Below are 14,667 nucleotides of genomic sequence, written 5' to 3'. Positions count from 1 at the left end.
ACCTAGCGTTGGAGCTTTAAAAAAGGGGTGAGATTCTGTGCGTGTTTATATATATGGGTTTGCAACTTTCAGATATATCTTGTGAGGGGGGGCGGGGTTGAGAGGATTCTTCGGTTATTTTGATTGCAACTTTTTTGGGAAAAGGTGGAAAGCCTTCTAAAGAGTCCAGGCTTTGAAGGAAAGGAACAATGAAAAAGGAGGAAAGAAAATATGCCTATATTTCGGCAGGAGAAATAAAATGAAATCAGTGGGATTTGTTTGAAAGTAAATCCTTCCCATATTAAATGGGAAATAAGTACTGTAATACTTTATCCCTTTCTACAATAAAAATAAAGTTTCTTAAAAGCAATGAGCAAAACTGTTTTGAGGTCTAATATGTTGTTTAAAAGAATAACATCACGGATGGTTTCAGCTCCCCCACCCCCAGTCTTTCCAGCGTGGGAATTTTAAAAATAGTTTTAAGGTGGTGAGGTTTGATTTGTTTCGCCCGTATAGCTGCAAATGGATTCAAACCCTTCCAATTGTAATTGATTTATGTTTTAAAAAAGAATGGTTGGGAAATAATGGTCGGTTTTTAATTTAATTTTATATTTTTAACCAAGAACAACCAAACTTTATCCATCTTAAATCCATGGTAGTGGCTATTTCTTTCAACTCTGGAGCCCCCAATAGGTTTAGAAGCGATGTAAAAGAAGTGCGGGGGTGAAGAGTGAAGAGGAAAGAGGGCGTGAGGTTGATCTACCTAAGGAATTACTTTAAAAAGTATTAAAAAGGGGGAGCTTCCTCGGTTCCCCATTGCGCTTTTATCATAGTGCAGTATCCGACGAGGGTCCATGTGTACGTGTGAAAGAGGACACCGTGGTCTAACGGGAGAGGAAAGAGTGGTGATCTACGGAGTTGTATCTCTGACGCATACACATATGCACGCACAACAAGCCTGGATTAACCGAAGGGGAATCAGTGGCCATTCAAATACGCCGAGGAACTCTTTCCTCAACCCACAAATAATTGAAAATAAAAACGGAACCCAGCCCCCGAGTCCGTGGTCTGTAGCAGCCCATTCAGTTACCCCTACCCGAGAGCCAAACTTTATAGTTTATAGTGGGGGGGGGGGGAAATAGGGGAATGTTAATTCAAAATAGCTGCTAGCTCTGGGATTGGTTTTTAATTTAGCGAATGTTAATAAGTCCTCTGGTCAGCATTTGCTTTTTAAAATGGCACATCTCCGCGGTGCCGGGCCTGGAGGTTTGGGTCTGAAATATCGCAAAGGGAACCATGATTTGGCGAAGAGGAGGCAAAATAAGAGCGGGGGGGGGAGGGAGGGAAGAGAAAGCTGCGATAAAGTTCACTTTGGTGGGCTCTGCTCTCCCCCAGCCAGCCAGCCACCCACCCACGCACTGCCAAACTTCGGATCTGTTGTACTCGTTGTCCGCTGCCGGTTTTGTTTTGCTTTGGTGACTCTTCTGTTTCTCTTTCAGACACCCCCTCTTCCCACTCTTAGCACTGATTTTCGAGAAATGTGAATTAGCGACGTGCACTCCCCGGGAACCCGGGGTAGCGGGAGGCGACGTTTGCTCCTCGGAGTCTTTCAACGAAGACATAGCCGTGTTCGCCAAACAGGTCAGAGAACGAGGGGATCCGTCGCACTTTCATCCTCAGCGAGGGTCAAAATGCATGTTGAAGGTGGTGAGGATGATTCCCTCTCCACGTCCTCCGCACCCATCCCCCTCCGGAATGGTTTGCGGGGCGAGGAAGGGAGCCCTGGCTCCCAGGTTCCTCCGCATTCTCGCCTTGGACGCCAGCCTCAAGGGTTCGGTTCCCGGACTCCCAGCGCTTAGCCGGCCGCCACCTCCTCGAGAGGCTGACTTAAGGTGGCGCGGTGCCGGAGACTTCGGGTTGGAGGCGCCGTAGGCGCTCCAGAGCCTCTCCTGGGCTTGGCGAGTCTCACTCCAGGCTGTCTGCACCTTTGATTCCCCTGTTTCTAAGTGTTTCTGGTACGAAATCTACCAGTCTGGCTTTGCACCAGAAATTGACCGAAGGACCCCACGGTATCATGAAGCCCGAAGGGATAATAACAGCTTTGTCTTTTTTTTTTCTTTCCTGTGCATATTTTATACTTCTCTTTTTCTCTCCACCCCCCCCCCTTTTGTTTTCTTAAAAATCCGGGATTCCCATCCTATCTTTAGATCCGAGCAGAGAAACCCTTATTTTCTTCTAATCCCGAACTGGACAACTTGGTAAGAATTTACAAGTGTTTCTTGAACAATGTTTATCCCCTTGTTTTCTGCAAGGAGGAAGGTCTTTTCCCCTGTGTTAAAAGGACAAATCTCATAGGAAGCTTTTTAGCCTGAGTTCTGTCCGCGGAACTACAGGGCAACCCATGCAGTTGGAACCAGTGATCCACCAAGGGAATGGCAAGTCATTGCCTCTGCTTATGTAGTTGCTGCTTTCCAATATCCTTATACTGGAAAAGATCAGTTCTCTTTCCTCTGCTTTCGAGGGAGCTTTAATGACACATGGAAATGGAGATTTGGGGTGAAGAGAAATCGAGCAGAACCCATAGTAAAATGTGTGTATTGGTGGGGGGCGGGGTGGAGGTAAGAAAAAAAAAAACCAGGAATGGTGAAAACTGGAAATATTTCTCTCTCTCCCAACCCCTGCAAGGCACAGTTGGTTCCCCACTATTACTATACAGATTTCAGTTTCTTAAGGAAATATTTATGATCCGTGTAATTTAGCAAACTCCTTACAATAGTGGTAAAAATATAAACCCAAGATATCTCCTTGTTAAACAATATGCAAAGCCACTGCTATTCAGAGTTAGTGTTGTCATAAATCAAAGTACACTCACACGACTGTATCTGTATGGCATATGAAATGCTTATGGCAAAGAACACCCACACCCATACTGACTTTGTTAGTGGAAATAAAAGGGATATGTAGTGAACTTGAAAATCAGAGACAGACATTTCTTGTTGTTTTGTATCTTTGCAGATGATCCAAGCCATACAAGTATTAAGGTTTCATCTGTTGGAATTAGAGAAGGTAATTTTCCATCTCTTTCCTCTCTTGTTTCCCCCTCTGCCTCTTCCTACCCACACCCCCATAATGTTTCATGAAGTTGAAGCTTCGGCAGAATTTGCATAAATGTCTTTCTTTCTGGTAATTAGTGTCAAAACCAATCATGGCGTCCATTTCTCTTCGCAGTTTAATTACAATTTCAGCCACTAAAAATCTGGATCACAAACGCCCTGGCCTTGTATCCTCTTTTTACTATCTTTCTGTAAATCGTTGCCAGTTCTCTGAATGTGATAATATTTGGAATGCTGATAGTGCTTCAGCCATGAAACAACTATCTGGTGGACAGTTGTATCTGTCCAGGTACTTCTGGTTTTCAGTCAGCATGGCAGAATATATATGCATATATCTGAAAGAGCCATCTGCACGGTTACATATAGGGTACATAGAGGGTACTGTTCTGTATGGTTTTGCAAAAACTGACCTGAGTTGCTACCGATGCCATTTTTTAAATTTCTCTTGAATAAGGCAACCACGACCTTCTCTTCCCCCCCATGGAAATGAAATGCAAACTGATGAATTTGCAGTTAAAATTCCTAATAATAGTGGTAATGAAAGTAATAATATTGATAGAAGTTTGAACATAAGTATATTTCAAGTCAGCACTGAACTATCAGGGTTCCAGTGGAGTTTATATGTCATTGATGAGTGGCCTACTGGAGAATTACCCCTTGCCCCAGAAGTAAAAGCCTGTAAGAGACAAATACTTGTGTTTGAGGGTAGCAGTGGAATACAGGCACCCTGGACATTTTAGCAGTTAGTACCAAACGGACTTAGCTATATAAGAAGTAGATTAAAATATATCCATTCACAGTGGAAAGTCATATAAGTAAGGTTACAGTACCTTGGAATTTAAGGTCGTGGATGGCTATACAGTAATGTAATTCACTACTGTGTATATTCAGCTTTCTGTACAATTGGAAGGCAGGAGGGGCAGTGCTGGGTGGGTTCTTTTGTGTCCTCAGACTCCTTTGCAAAGGGCTTGTGATTATATAACTAGATAAAATTAAACAGTTTACCTTAAATGTCACCCATGCAGGTCACCTCACTAATGGTCACAGTTCCGAGAGCAGATGAATTTAACACGGGTGTTGAATATGTTGTAGGCTGTGAATCATCTTGTCACTGTCAATTTTCTAGGATATCTCTATTTTGCCAGAAAAGAAAGTTATTCTTAATTCTGGATGCATCTCCAGGGGATAATTGCAGTGTGTTTGCCTCTATTTAGAACTTTTGATGCCAGGAAGGGGCAAAGAGAGGGGGAATTGATTGCTCTTGTCAATTTCACTTAAGGTACACTTGATTATATTTTGGTTTTGGTTTTGTTATTTCTGTCATAATGTAGGTACACGAACTGTGTGACAATTTCTGCCACCGGTATATTAGCTGTTTGAAAGGAAAAATGCCTATCGATTTGGTGATAGACGATAGAGAAGGCGGATCAAAATCAGACAGTGAAGACATAACAAGATCAGCAAATCTAACAGATCAGGTATGACCATATCCAGCCTTATAACAGTCGTTCCAATCTGTATGCAGATCGTTTGCTGGGTCACTACGCCCCCTTTTATTATTTGCATATGATTAAGTCCCTTTTAGATAAATTTCCATCGAAATGAAAAATTCTGAATAATGTGGCTATTATTGCTTCATTAAAGCTTGCTCCCGGATTCGACCTGGCGGAATGAGCTTGTAAAAGCATCGCCTGCAAACTTGACCTGTTCCTTGTCGCTTTTAATTTTTGTCTTTATTTTATTTACTCCCTTTTTAATGATAATAGAAGTGTTTAGGCGTGAATCTTAGGCTTCCGGTTAAAGGAATGATGGCGGGAGGTGGAAAGAATAAAATCCGAGATAGGTGGTCCAGGGAAAGAAGACAGGGAGGGTTTGAAATCTAGCAAATGCTGGCCATTTTCTTCCTGTCTGTACGGTTCATTAGCCTGTCTTGTCAGTTTTCCTTGGCCGAGCGCTTTTAGACCTCAGTGAACATTGCTTTGTGCGAAGCTTGCTCGATGCAAGGGCACCAGGTTTTATTTGACTAAAATATAATCATAAAACCATGACTTTTTTGTTTTTTAAAAAATCTCCTTCGTACTCCAAATTGTCTGTGTATGTTCAGTGCCCCTTATCTGGGATGGCTGTCTGAGTACAGTACTTAGGGTAGGCCAAATCCCGCTGCCTGCCAGTCAGCGTGAGAAGTGGGAAATTTTCCATGCATTCCCACATCACGCCTGAACTCTTGCCTCCTCCTCCTCATAAGTTGTGTTTTCCTGGAAAACAGAAGTGTTCTTTTGGGTTACTACGGGAAGGTAACGTTAACTAACCAGTGCTTCTGAACACGGCGGCCATTCTCGGCCCTGGGTCTTGTGGACTGCGTGAGGTGGCCATAATGGGCAAAGCTAACTGTTTTAGGCGCGGATGCCATTTCCCTTTCGAAAGGCAAGCGGACTCGGTTCTCGCAGTTGTTTCTTCTTTCGAACCGGTTAGGTTGGAGAGTCACGGAAGCCATCGAGCAATGGCGGGAGGCTTCCTTTATGGGTCAGAAATCCCAGGCGTAGCCCAGCGGGAGAGGCGGCTTCTTTCGCAGCTTTGCTCTGCTATGGCCAAGGACGCCGTCGACCTGACGCGAGGGTTATTTTTTAAGAGAGCCTTCCGGACTTTTGCATTTAATGCCCTCTTTTCTCGCCCACACCCCTTTCTTTTCCCCCTTATTCTCTTTTGGTGGTAGCTTTCCTGCTAGGCAGGGTAAGACCTCGCCAAAGATTTTCGGGGTGCGCGCTCTCTCTCCCTCCCTCCTTCCTCTCTCCTCCTCTTTCTCCGTGCCGTGGCTAAGCGCCGCGTTTTTGGGCGATGAACTTTCGACGGTCTTTGGGGAAGGGCGAGGAATGGCGGGAACAAACCGAAATGGAAGCGGAGCCCATGAAGCCGTTCCTGTCCTTCCTTCCTCACGACTCTCCTCCTCCTATCTTGAGTTAACTCGAGTGGGCCTGTAGCGCTCAGCCGGTCTTTTCGGAGGGGAGGCGGCGGTTAGTTAGTGCTTGCTAGGAGATGCCCTTTCTGTGGGAAAGAGGCACCAGCGCCCTGAGCCCCCTCGTCACGACGCTTTAACACTGGGGAGCTGCGAAATCCCCCCGTAGATGAGGAAAGCTCGGAGAGCGGCTGTTGAATAAAAATTGTAATCCAACAAGTTTAACTAGAAAATGGGTTTCTAAGAGCTCCGGAGTACTTGGTACATAAAGCTATTTGAGCAAATTACAAGAATCGCTTAGGGGCAGGAATGAAATCAACACTTTAATTGCCTCCAAAATGAAGATTTATATACCCCATTTTCTCGACGAATCATTATTTTATTAAAATGAAACCTCAAGAAGCGAAGTCATGGAAATATTGTTGTTGTTGTTGTTGTTGTTGTTGTTTACTGTGCGTCCAGAGAAAATGAAACCGGGGGTTTGGTGTTCTTAATTAACTGCACTCTTGCTTAGTTATTTTTCCCCACCGGGTTCTTTCCCTTCTGCCCCGAATATGACAATGTAAACATCCAAATAAATCATATTTAGGGTTGACAGGAATAGCAACCCCCGACCTTTTGTTTTGTTTTGTTTTGTTTTTAAAGTTCGGATAGTTGTGTTGTCCCTGCTAATGAGACTGGACCGGCACCTCCATGGGGCATCTCCCGAAATATCCCCATTCTTGTGCCTTGAGGCAGGAAAAGTGGAAGTGGGTGATGGGCGACCGGTTACCCTCTCGTTCTCCTCCGACCCTACGCTGTGCCCGGGGGGGGGGGGGGAGGTTTCGGGACGCGAGGGCGCGCGAAGGAAACGCGCGCGAGGGGGGGGGCTTTTTTTAGGGCGACGTCCAGAAACTGGCGGTCCCCCGTTTGGGCTGGGAAGCTACAGGTCTCTTTCCGCGCGTCTTGCGCGTGCGCGCTGCTCTGCGCGTTGGCCCGCTTTTCGCGGCGAGAGGGTTGCCAAGGTGGCTGAGTTGAGGGGCTCAGTTCTCGGGGCTGCCCTTCGCCCCGTCAAGTCTGGTCGGCGGCTTCCGCAAGAGAGGCGCTGCTTGTTCCGAGGCGGGCGGGCCGGCGGGCGAGAGGGAGGGAGAGACAGACAGACAGACAGACAGACAAAGAGGTCCTCTCGCTTTGTTGTGTGAATGTGACCCAACCAGTTTGCCACCGTGTTGCGTGGTCTTATTTCGAGCTGTATGTACGGCTGGCAACAAATGTCGATCCCCCTCAGAGGGTGTGTGTGTGTGTGTGTGTGTGTGTGTGTGTGTGTGTGTGTGTGTGTGTGTGTGTGTGTGTGTGTGTGTGTGTGTGTGTGTGTGTGTGTGTGTGTGTGTGTGTGTGTGTGTGTGTGTGTGTGTGTGTGTGTGTGTGTGTGTGTGTGTGTGTGTGAGAGAGAGAGAGAGAGAGAGAGAGAGAGAGAGAGAGAGAGAGAGAGAGAGAGGCGAGCCCCGTAGCGCCCTCGTTCCCTCATTAACCCGGTTGTCTCTCTAGAGCTTATTGAGTTTCGTCGCCTTTCCTTGGCCATCGACGGGCAGAGGCTTAGCCAGAGGGAACAAAAGGCGGCTCCTTCTTTCCCTCAAGAAGGAAAAAAAAAGGGGGGGAAGGAAAAAAAAAAGGCTGCGCTTGGCGGGGGAAGGAGAGAACACCCGCCTTGGGCAGGTCAGCCAGGCATGGAAGGAGAGGGGTGGCTCAAGGCCAGGGCCCCAGCCTCCAACCTAAGGCGACGGAGGGGCCTCAGAAAGCAGGTCGAGGGAGGGAAGGAGGCCCCGGCTTCCCTGGTGGCGCCCCCTCCTGACGAGGGTTGACCTGAAGGCAGTTTCAGGAAAAAGCGTCGGCGGCTAAATATAAGCCTCCAGCGGGCTCCTCAGGGGGAGGGGACGCGAAGGCCGCCTGCCCTCGGGAGACGGCTGGGCACTTCAGCGGGCGGGGGGGGGGGGACTGAGATGACCGGGCTTGGCTTTTCCTTGAGGGGCAGAAAACGGGAAGGGAGGCCCCCCCCCATGGAGGGGGAGACGGCGAAAGCAGCTCGAGAAGGAGAGAGGATGGGCGGGGTTGCAGGAAGAGTTGAAAAACGCGCTGGGGCAAGAAGCCCCACGGATCCGGGGCGCCCGGGAGGCGGAGGAGCCTCCCACAGGCGCCGGGACCTGGAGCGAGTTGCCAGCGACAGGTGGCCGGGCCTCATTCCTGTCTTGAATGTTGAATCCACGCAAACGCAGTTGCTGGCAAGGAGGGTCTCACGTTCTGTTTCCAGGTGTATTCCTCACAGGGGCGGTGATTCACTTAAGAGATGTAACGTGTGAAGCGATCCTTAATCCTAACGGTCTGGGGCGCAGGGGGTGGGGTGGAGGGGGTCTTGCTTTAGCGGCGAAGGCCCGGCTCCTCACAGGTGGAGGGGCTTTCCGTGTCATGGCCACTGAACATGGACGCCATCCCCTCTGGGGAGGAGAGACCTATCTCGAGGGACAGAAAAACTTAAGGGGCCACGCAAAATCCCCCCCCCCCAAAGCAAAGCGGCTGAGGCGCTCGGCGGCTGAGAAGGAGCCATGTAGGCAATTCCCGCCGCCTCCGCTCCAGCTCCATCTCTGCAGCGCGCTCCGGTCTTCTGAACGGCAGGGTGTGGGATATGTTCTCCGGAAGGGCGCCTTGAGGCCTGCGAAATGGCGAGCGGCGACTAGAGTTTAGAGGCCGTGTGACAGCTAGAGTTAGAGGTGAGGGAAGGGCTGGAGGGAACCGTTCGGGGGGCCCAGGCGGGAAAGGATTTGCTCCTTCGGGGGGGGGGAGAAAGAGTGCAAGGCATCGAGCTCGGAGGCACGCAGAGGTCGCCCTGCGCTTCCCTTGGCCTCCCGCTGAGGTTTAGTCATGCCCTGACGGCCGTGTCCAAAGAAGACAATGGGGCAAGTGAGCAGGGATGGGAAAGCACGGGGAAGGGAAGAAGGCCACTCAAGGAGCCTGGGATTGGGCTTGCTCTCAGCTGCACCCGCCCAGCCGGGAGAGGGGGAAGCAAGTGGCCCAGGGGCTCCTTCTGCGCTGAGGCCCCAGTGGGCCTTTGTAGCCCTGGTATCACTGGACTAGGCCTATTCAGGGATGGCAGGGAGGCTGAATGTCTCTTCCTCCCCCCCCCCCCCCCCCCGCTTTCCAAGAGGGATCTCAAACATGATGGGGAAAAGGGGTGATGCTCGCTTTAGCAAGCTCTGCTATTGGGCCTGTGTAGTTGTGTTTTATGTTTTGAATTGAGCCAACAAAATTGCTAGGAATGGATGCTTTTTGTCTTGAGAGTTAGGTCAGTGGCAGCTCGAATATGCAACAGTAATACGTTTTACTGCCGAAAGGCACAGGAGGAATGAAAGAAAACCATGTTAGATCCTATTGAAATCTCTAATTTGTAGATTCTCTCTGTGTAGTTAACAGGGAAAGAGGGCTTGAGCTTTGTGTTAGTTATGTTGGCGCGCTGTTTGTGTTAACATTTGGCAGTCTGGTTTTGGATAGATGCTAAATGCATTTTTAAGCAAGTTTTTATTACTCAAGAGTACATTTTGAAGGAGGTGGGCTTTAAAATACCTGTTGTAAACTCCCACTTGTTAGTAATGGAAAAAATTGAGTTGAAGTCTTACAGTAAGATAATGTATTTAGGAGTAGTTGTGATAACAACTAGTAAACTTGTACTGTAATGTATTGAGGGATTGTAGTATTATTTTTCCTAAATTGACATACCGGTAAGCAAGTAGAGAGTGAATGGTCCAGTTTAGGAAATCTGACAGGATGAAATTGCGTAATTGCTGATCTAGTCCGGAAACAAGTTTTTGATGTGGAAGAGTCCTGCTGATTGTGGGGCTGGGTTCCACATTGCTAGATACTTGCCATGAATGGCATGCCTTTATCCTTCTTTCTTAATTTAAAATGTATTTAGTTAAAATGTGAGTGCTGTTGAGATCAGTAGTGGTCCCCTCACCCATAAATAAGTGACCTGAATGTGAGACTTAATGAGTAAATATGGGACAGAAGACAAAACAAATTTAGAATCAGCACAGTTTGCTTATTTAAGGACTGATAATTTAGCATTCAATACTCAAATAACAGGGCACAGGTTATAGTGTGAATATCATGAATTGGGTAGGTTTTTGTGTAGTATGATTTTGCTCTGTAACTAATTGAAAAATAAACCAAATATATAAAATTGTGAGTATTTCTCAAAAAATTGGACTTTACTTCTGTACTTGGATTTTTTTTCCTGTTGAAGTGCATATGCATAACATTAGTAACAAGTTCTGTGTCTATCGATAATATTTATTTAGGATCTAGGGTTTGTGGAATTGGGAGAAATTGTTTTACATGTGTCTGTGTATTACCCAAAGTATTTGTTTTCAAAATTGTGTTCAGTAATTTTTTTAAATGTTCATTTTACTTTACATAGATAGCTGTTAATACACCTGGGCCAGTATTTTTTTTACTAGTCCCAGCAAGAGTAGTCCCATTGAATTTATTGCAAAATGGCAAGTCAAAACTTGCATAAATACCATTGAGTCAATAGGTTTACTCAAATTAAGACTAGCAGTAGGATATTGGCCTTGGTTCTAAATGTTTGCACGAGATTGTAGCAGATTTTGGCATTGCACTGAAACTTATGAGTCTGACAGTACCGTTCTGTGCATCTATATTCAGCCTTAGGCTGAAATTCTTTATTAGAAGTCAACTGGTTTGCACATAGTGAGCTGTGCTTCTGAGCAGAAGCATTACACTACATGACTTAATTCTTACAGCGTCACACTAAATATGTTTATAAAATAGGTCAGAAAATAAATTCCGCTTAAATCAGAGGGACTTGGTACTTTGTAAAAATGGGTCGGATAACTGTTGAAGCTCACTTATTTGTAGGCCAAAAGGAACGATGCAACCATTTATAAAGCAGGAACTTAAAACTGAGCACCATGTGTGTCTTACACTTGATAAACTGGTCATTTGTAGTGTCCTGCCAAGTGTTAAACAATATTTTAATTCTTGGATTTCTTATTTGGAATGATATGTGAATAAAATGTTCTTTGTCATTTGCTAAGGCAGTACTATACAACTCTATTACCAAGTGGCTTAATGTAATGAAAACATACATAATCTATATTCATGCTTTCTTGCAAGTAAATTATGTTTCAGAGTACAAATATTCTTCTTCTCACACAAGTAGTGATATAGCCTAATATACACTTTACTGTTCCAGGAGATTAGATTTCAGAGATTTGCAGTGTGCTGTGGCAGTTTCTGAAGACTAACCCAAATACTTTCAGCCTAGATTCAAGTGGTAGTTCCACTAAATTAATGGAAGCTTGGTAGGTCAACACTTATAAAACTTCTGGATCTGCACTGGTTGAGACTTGGATTTAAGTTGGCTTGTTGTTGGTTTTTTTAAAAATCTGGAATGAGAATGTAATAGGCAAGTATACATGTGGGCTGCTTATGTAGAAATATCTTTTCATGGATCAGTCTATATGCCTATGTGCAGTTTCACAACTTAACATGCAGTACCATGTTAGGGATCAGAGTGTATTGATTCTGAAATAAATGAATGATAACAGCCCATGCAGGTTTATGTAATAATAAAACTGTTAGTCATACAATGGAATCCACTAAATATTTGCTTAGAAATTGGTTAGTTCAGGTGGCTTACTTCCATGGGAGTATGTGCAGCATGCAGCTGTAGCTTCTAAGGCAGAGATGAGCAGCTTACTTCAAATCTGCATGATTCTTAAAGACATTAATTGCTATTGTCGTTGGTTTCACATACAGCTATTCCATGTTGTTGTAATGAAAATGTATGTAATATTCCACAGTCCTGTACTAAAATATCAAAGCACACCTGTAAATTAGGGAATAGGATATCAGTTTAGTAGGCAGTCCAGATTCAACCATTGCCATGGGGAGTTTGCTGTAAAGTTGCTTCATCTTGGCTTTTAGGTGCCACTGGGTGAATTGTAAAAGATTATGACACTTCCCTTTCAATAATGTGTATGCAGGTAGTTTTTATAGACCAGCCTTTTAAAGAAAGTACAGTATAAAAATTACTAGCACAAATCCTAATAAAGTAGGTAAGATTGTATGCAGTTTATTTGGGCATATGTAGGCTTCGTATGTAAAATAAACTTGAATAAATATAAAATAGTAATATTTGACAGAATAATCATTTAATCTTCATATGCAAGCCAATTATGTGTAGAGAAACATAAATGGAGATTGGCGAACAGCCAGATTCCTATAGGGGCAAGCAAAGAAACAATAAAAAATGAACATGAAATAAGAATTCTTGTGAGGATGTCTATAATTCAACATTATTTCATTCCACTGTCAGGGAAATTGTTGAAGGAATAGTAAACTGATACTGGAGTCTCAGTCATTTTTGTTAGTCTTAAATATTTGCAACTTTGATATGTTAGATGGTCCTAGGTGGCCGATGATGGTTGATGCATTTATAATAAGCAATCTGTGCTTTTAGGTTGAAATGGGTTATTTAAAAGGCATGGAGACATCCTGTACATCTTTACAATGCATCCACCTGGATGAATGATATCTAATTTTCCACGGGAGAGCAGATTATGGAGAGTCACACAGCCTTCTTGTTAATACATTCCTTCTATGTATATATCACTTAAATAGGCAAGATAGTCTATTTTGGATGTGGGTCCTAATATTGGCTGGATTTATGCTGTGATCTGAAATGTAGTTGTATGGAAATAAGTAGTTCAAATACATAAAACATATTTCTGTGGAAATACATTTAGGATTGTGGAGGCAACCCACGTGTTTCAGTATAAAAGTGTTAGGAATTGTATTTTTCTTTAGTGGGGACTAGTAGACAAACATGTAGAACTCAGAGCATTATGTTGTTGTTGTTTAGTTCAGTCGTGTCCGAATCTTCATGACCCCATGGACCAGAGCACGCCAGGCCCTCCTGTCTTCCACTGCCTCCTGGAGTTTGGTCAAATTCATGTTGGTCAGCCTTCTTTATGGTCTAGCTCTCACTTCTATATATCGCTACTGGAAAAACCATAGCTTTGACTATGCAAACCTTTGTCGGCAAGGTGACCTCTCTGCTCTTTAAGGTGCTGTCTAGGTTTGTCATCACTTTTCTCCCAGGAAGCAGGAGCCTTTTAATTTTGTGGCTGCTGTCACCATCTGCAGTGATCATGGAACCCAAGAAAGTAAAATCTCTGTCACTGCCTCCATATCTTCTCCTTCTATTTGCCAGGAGGTGATGGGACCAGTGGCCGTGATCTTAGTTTGTTTGTTTGTTTTTATTTTGAGGTTCAGACCATTTTTGCGCTCTCCTCTTTCACCCTCATTAAGAGATTCTTTAACTCCTCATCACTTTCTGCCATCAGAGTGGTATCGTCTGCGTATCTGAGGTTCTTGATATTTCTTCTGGCAATCTTAATTCTGGTTTGGGATTCATTCAGTCCAGCCTTTCGCATGATGCAATCTGCATATAAGTTAAATAAGTAGGGAGACAATATACAGCCTTGTTGTACTCCTTTCCCAATTTTGAACTAATCAGTTATTCCATATCCAGTTCTAACTGTTACTTCCTGTCCCACATACAGATTTCTCAGGAGATAGATAAGATGGTCAGGCACTCCCATTTCTTTAAGAACTTGCCATTGTTGTGGTCCACACAGTCAAAGGGAAGCAGAAATAGATGCTTTTTTTTGAACTCTCTCCATAACCCAGTGCATGTTAACAATTTGGTCTCTAGTTCCTCTGCCCCTTTGAAAACCAACTTGTACTTCTGGGAGTTCTTGGTCCACATACTGCTGAAGTCTGCTTTGTAGAATTTTGAGCATAACCTTGTCAGCATGTGAGATGAGTGCAATTGTACAGTAGTTGGAGCATTCTTAACGGGATGTGGTGGCGCTGTGGGCTAAAACGCAGAAGCCTGTGCTGCAGGGTCAGAAGACCAGCAGTCGTAAGATCGAATCCATGTGACGGAGTTAGCTCCCATTGTGTTGTCCCTCACCAACCTAGCAGTTCGAAAGCATGTAAATGCGAGTAGATAAATAGGCACCACGTCGGTGGGAAGGTAAAATGGCGTTCCCTAGTCACTCTGGCCACATGACAACGGAAACTGTCTTTGGACAAGCGCTGGCTCTACGACTTGAAAAATGGGATGAGCACCACCCCCCAGAGTCAGAAATGACTGGACTAAAAATGTCAAGGGGGACCTTTATCTTTACCTTTACCTTGAGCATTTTTTGGCATCCTTCTTTGGGATTGGGATGTAGACTAATCTTTTCCAATCCTCTGGCCACTGCTGAGTTTTCCAATCTTGCTGGCATATTGAGTGTAGCATCTTAACAGCACCATCTTTTAAGATTTTAAATAGTTCCACTGGAATGCCATCACCTCCACTGGCCTTGTTGTTAGCCATGCTTTCTAAGGCCACTTGACTTCACTCTCCAGGATGTCTGGCTCAAGGTCAGCAACCACATTATCTGGCTTGTCTGGGACATCCAGATCTTTCTGGTATAATTCCTCTGTGTATTCTTGCCACCTTTCTTGATGTCTTCTGCTTCTGTGAGGTCCCTACCATTTTCGTCCTTTATCATG

General features: G+C 44.9%; 1 protein-coding gene across 3 annotated transcripts in view; it reads left to right on the top strand.

Moving 5' to 3' along the window:
• The window catches only part of MEIS1 (Meis homeobox 1), a 200,558-nt gene that overhangs the window by 3,458 nt on the left and 182,433 nt on the right, over positions 1-14,667 (top strand). For all 3 annotated transcript variants that reach the window (XM_078377353.1, XM_078377347.1, XM_020801476.3), the window contains exons 3-6: positions 1,479-1,620; positions 2,187-2,237; positions 2,995-3,045; positions 4,424-4,570. In XM_078377353.1, the coding sequence (XP_078233479.1) occupies positions 1,479-1,620; positions 2,187-2,237; positions 2,995-3,045; positions 4,424-4,570 (391 nt within the window). The remainder of the gene's footprint in view (positions 1-1,478; positions 1,621-2,186; positions 2,238-2,994; positions 3,046-4,423; positions 4,571-14,667) is intronic.

Source organism: Pogona vitticeps, chromosome 1, assembly GCF_051106095.1.
Source record: "Pogona vitticeps strain Pit_001003342236 chromosome 1, PviZW2.1, whole genome shotgun sequence".
Taxonomy (NCBI): domain Eukaryota; kingdom Metazoa; phylum Chordata; class Lepidosauria; order Squamata; family Agamidae; genus Pogona; species Pogona vitticeps.
The sequence above is the reverse complement of the archived record's forward strand: the minus strand, read 5'-3'. Positions and strand labels throughout refer to the sequence as shown.